The 4280-nt window shown below is 54.0% G+C and overlaps 1 protein-coding gene across 1 annotated transcript; it reads left to right on the top strand.

The window, feature by feature from the left end:
• Positions 1-228: 228 nt before the first annotated feature.
• Positions 229-1543, top strand: LOC109751474 (strigolactones hydrolase CXE15). Its single transcript, XM_020310355.4, has one exon. It carries the CDS (start codon positions 383-385, stop codon positions 1391-1393), a length of 1011 nt encoding a protein of 336 aa, XP_020165944.1. The 5' UTR covers positions 229-382; the 3' UTR covers positions 1394-1543.
• The last annotated feature ends 2737 nt before the right edge of the window (positions 1544-4280 follow it).

Consider the following 4280-nt stretch of genomic DNA (forward strand, 5'->3'; position numbering starts at 1 on the left):
TCGCACGCGTACGGCGGAGCGTTCCGCCGGCAGTCCGGTTACAAACGTTTCCTTTTTTTAATGTGTGAAAAGACCAATGTACCTATAGTGCTACTCCCTCCGTTTCTAAATATAAGTCTTTGTAAAGATTTCATTAGGTGGACTACATACGGAGCAAAATGAATGAATCCACACTTAAAATGCATCTACATACATCCGTATGTAGTTCATAGCGAAATCTCTACAAAGATTTATATTTAGGAACGGAGGAAGTACATTATAAATCCTACGGCAGAGCTCCATCGATTAGTCATCCAAATTGGCCATTGCCATCTCACGCGCGCGCGAGAGAGCGCATGCACGAGGAAACCCACAACTCAGAGAGGGCTTCACGGATATATTAATGTCGTCCTCGTCTCCTACGGACACGGCGGCGCCGTACGTTGTCGATGACTTCGGGAGCGCACTTCAGGTGCTCAGCGACGGCACCGTCGTCCGCTCCCCGCCGCCACCACTCCAACCACCTGACGTGAACGACGGCCGCGTCCAGTGGAAGGACGCCGTGTACGACGCCGGCCGCGGCCTCGGGCTGCGCATGTACAGGCCGCACCGGCGTGACGTGGCCGACGACGGAGAGGATGGGAAGCACCCCGTGCTTGTGTACTTTCACGGCGGTGGCTTCTGCGTCGGCTCCTACTCCTTGCCTAAGGACTACGCCGTCTGCCTCCGGCTGGCCGCCGAGCTTCCCGCCGTCGTGCTCTCCTTCGACTACCGCCTCGCGCCAGAGCACCGCCTCCCCGCCGCTCACGAGGACGCCGCCGCGGCCCTCCTATGGCTCCGCGACCAGCTCACCTCCGGCTCCGACGACTCGTGGCTCGCCGGCTCGGCCGACTCCCGCCGGGTGTTCGTCTCGGGCGTGTCCGCTGGCGGCAGCCTGGCGCACCACATGGCCGTCCGGTTCGGCACGTCGGGGCTCGAGCCGGCCGCGAGCATCGCGGGGTACATCCTCCTCATGCCGGGCTTGTTCTCGGCTGAGCCAACGCAGTCAGAATTGGACACGCCGGACACCGCATGGCTGACGCGGGAGATGTTCGACCGGTTCTTCCGGCTCGGGATGCCCGCCGGAGCGAGCAGGGACAACCCGCTGGTGAACCCGTTTGGGCCGGGCAGCCCGAGCTTGGAGCCAACGTGCGTGGGCCGCATGCTCGTCGTGGCCGCGGAGCGCGACCTCTTCAGGGACAGGAACGTGGAGTACGCCGAGCGGATGAAGGCCATGGGGAAGGACGTGGAGCTCGTCGTGTTCGCCGGCCAGGAGCACGGGTTTTTCGGCGCGGATCCTGCTTCGGGGGCCGACGGGGAGCTGGTGCGAGTCATCAGCCGTTTCGTTGAGCGGGATGGAGACGGTCCGGCTTGAGTGCTCGTCTGTACAGGACACATGAGCCCGCAGTTTGTTCCCGCATTTCTCTCTCTAACCTTTGCATATGGTGAGAGGTTGAGTGACTTAAGCTGTTAAGCATAGCTCACGTTGCCATGGCGAATAAAGACGGCATAGTTCACGTTACCATTGGGCAAGGAATAATTGAGCCCGCAGTTTGTTCCAGCAATTTGTCCAAATATTGATCTTTTCTCCATTACCTACTCTCCAAATACATCCCTTCTTGAATGTTTGGATGCCGGCCCAAATACTCTACCATACATAAGATGACCCCTTCTTCAGTTGACAGTTTAAGATGTCTCCTGTAGGGTAATACCTTGCTCTTAACACTCGTGCACACAAAGAACCATAGTTATCAATAAGTCTCCAACATTGCTTGGCCAACATTGCCAAGTTGAAACTCTGGATCTCAGAAAAATGTTTTCGTTCGTATGCACATCCCACACAGTGAATCCCAGACAAACGTTTCTATTCGTATGTATATCCCACACCGTTTTCTTTTTAGCCTCGTGCGCGATACGTGTAACGATCACACACGCTCTGCCTCCGTTAACTGTTTGCTTTATTCAAATATATCACACACGTTTCGATGAAGAAAATTGTATGGCATGGGCTATCCGTCACACACGCTTTTACTGATAGAACCGTCTGTAAAAGTTCCATGACCCATTTAGCAGGTTTATTAGTTTATTAATAATTCTAGTATTACGCAAATTCACATTTCATATCGAATAGTTGTTTGCCAATTTCATATCGAATAATTGTTTGCCAATTTCATATCAGGCACATAAATACATTTTAACATCATAATACGTTAGCTACATAAAAACAACACAGTACATCATATAGCTAGTTCACCTTCATAAGCACAATATTAGAATAATATATTCATTTCCCTAATCGACTGATGCATGATTAGCCAGCTTCGTCTTCTCCACCTCTACTTTAAGTTCAGTAAGAACCTGTTTTGTTGGGGATATAACTTCGAGGTATGACCCGCCCAGGAGGGGCCGGGTTATACCATTGGCGACTTAACATGAAGAAGGCCTAGGAAGAGGCATGAAGACGGCGGCTCATAGGGGCAGGCCTGCTAAAGGCCCAAGGCCTGGGGCTTGTAAACCGCTGTAGGAGGACTTGCTCTGTAAGGCATGACTAGTTAGAAACCGGGCCGGTCACGTTGTTTGAGCCGGCCGGGACTCTGTAAGCCTCCGGGTCTCTGCCTGTGTATATAAAGGTGAGACCCGACGGCGGGTTAACTCAAGAAACAAGTAATCGAGAACTAGGTCAAGCGTATTCGCTCCCTTGTAATCGAAACTCAAGCAATACAACTAGAAGCAGGACGTGGGCTTTTACCTCGTTGAGAGGGGCCGAACCTGGGTAAACTCCTTGTGTCCTTCGTCCCATTCAACCCCTTTAAGCAAACCTAGTGCGATGGCTCCACACCTAAGTCCTCTCACTAGGGCATCTGCCGTGACAAATCCATGACAGTTGGCGCCCACCGTGGGGCCAGAGCACGACGGTTTCGAGTTCTTGAAGGGCAGCTTCTCAGGGATCAAGGGATACGCCATGGACTAGATGACCAAGAGCCGCCGCGGCAAGATCTACATCGACGATTCAGGCTGGGGTCCTGAGGCCGACTCAATCGAGTACAGGTACCGAGTCCCCTTCGGCGGAATTCACGTCTTCATCGGCAAGATCGGCGAGCCGGAGCCTGACCCGGGCGTCTGCACCGACACCATCGAGACGACTCAGCGCGCACGACCCACCAAGGTTCAACCTGCCGTGAAGCACGCTTTCATTGGTTTTATTCATGGCGCGGATCTTGAGGAAGGATCTATGTCTGGTGGAGAGACAGCCATCTATTCAGGTGATGAGTCTTCAACCGGCGAGACCGAATCAATTTATCGACTACAAGATGGCAGGCTTGGGGGCTGTTTCGATGGCGACAGTATTCCGGACTCCTCTGAGCCGCTGAGCAGGGCTGCTATTTTCATGGCTGGCACGCAACAGATGTTGAATTCATCAATGGTTGCGGCTATGACCGCTAGTTCAACGGCTGCTGCAACGATCGGGGCGAGGGGCTCTGTGCGCCCGCTGGCTCAGGTCTTATCCGAGCTCTTCGATGCTTTGGCAACTCTATTAGCTGCAGAGGTAATCCCGGCGACTCAAGCACATCATAAGGTGGACGTTGCAAAACTACGAGATGAGATAGCTTAGGCCAAGGAGGAGCTTAATGCTGAGAATGCTAGGATGGCAACAGAGCGAGCCGCCTTGGATGCCGCGTCACAACGGATTCAAGCAGAAAACTTCCGGTTAAGCTTGGATCAGAATGCATCAAATGTTGTTCTTCACAGGAGGCACCAGAGCCGTCTACCTTTGGAGTTTGATGCAAGGAATCTCTTCAATACACCCGGGGCAGGACCAAGTAACCCGCCCGAGGTGACCCGGGTTGTCGAGGCGCCCGTGGCAGGGGCGACGGTTCAACTGCGCGTAGCAGACCCGCCTCGTTTAAACTTAACCCGCCTCAGCAGTTGTTAACACCGTCGGGTCATTATTCTAACCCTTTGGATAATATGATTGCCGCGGCTTCGCGGCTGGCGGGTCTCCCAGTCCAAGGTGAATCTCCCGCGACGGTTGAGGCCTGGAAGGCTGTGGAGCTTCTTCACATAGCGGTAGCTCAGCAAGCGGCTTACTCATATAGTCGTGAGCGGATTCATTCAACTCCGCGCCCCAGCCGAAGTTACAGCCGGCGTGTTGAATCGCCGGCGGTTTCCAGTAGTGAGCGGCACCGTAACCCACCCCACGGGCATGACCCGCCACGTGTTGATAAAAATGCTCAGGCCCTGATGGATCAGGCCAGAGCACG

This window comes from Aegilops tauschii, chromosome 4 (assembly GCF_002575655.3).
Source record: "Aegilops tauschii subsp. strangulata cultivar AL8/78 chromosome 4, Aet v6.0, whole genome shotgun sequence".
Taxonomy (NCBI): domain Eukaryota; kingdom Viridiplantae; phylum Streptophyta; class Magnoliopsida; order Poales; family Poaceae; genus Aegilops; species Aegilops tauschii.

Bases quoted from the DNA above. Each gene is read 5' to 3' on its own strand.
- LOC109751474 (XM_020310355.4), top strand. From the start codon at position 383: ATGTCGTCCTCGTCTCCTACGGACACGGCGGCGCCGTACGTTGTCGAT.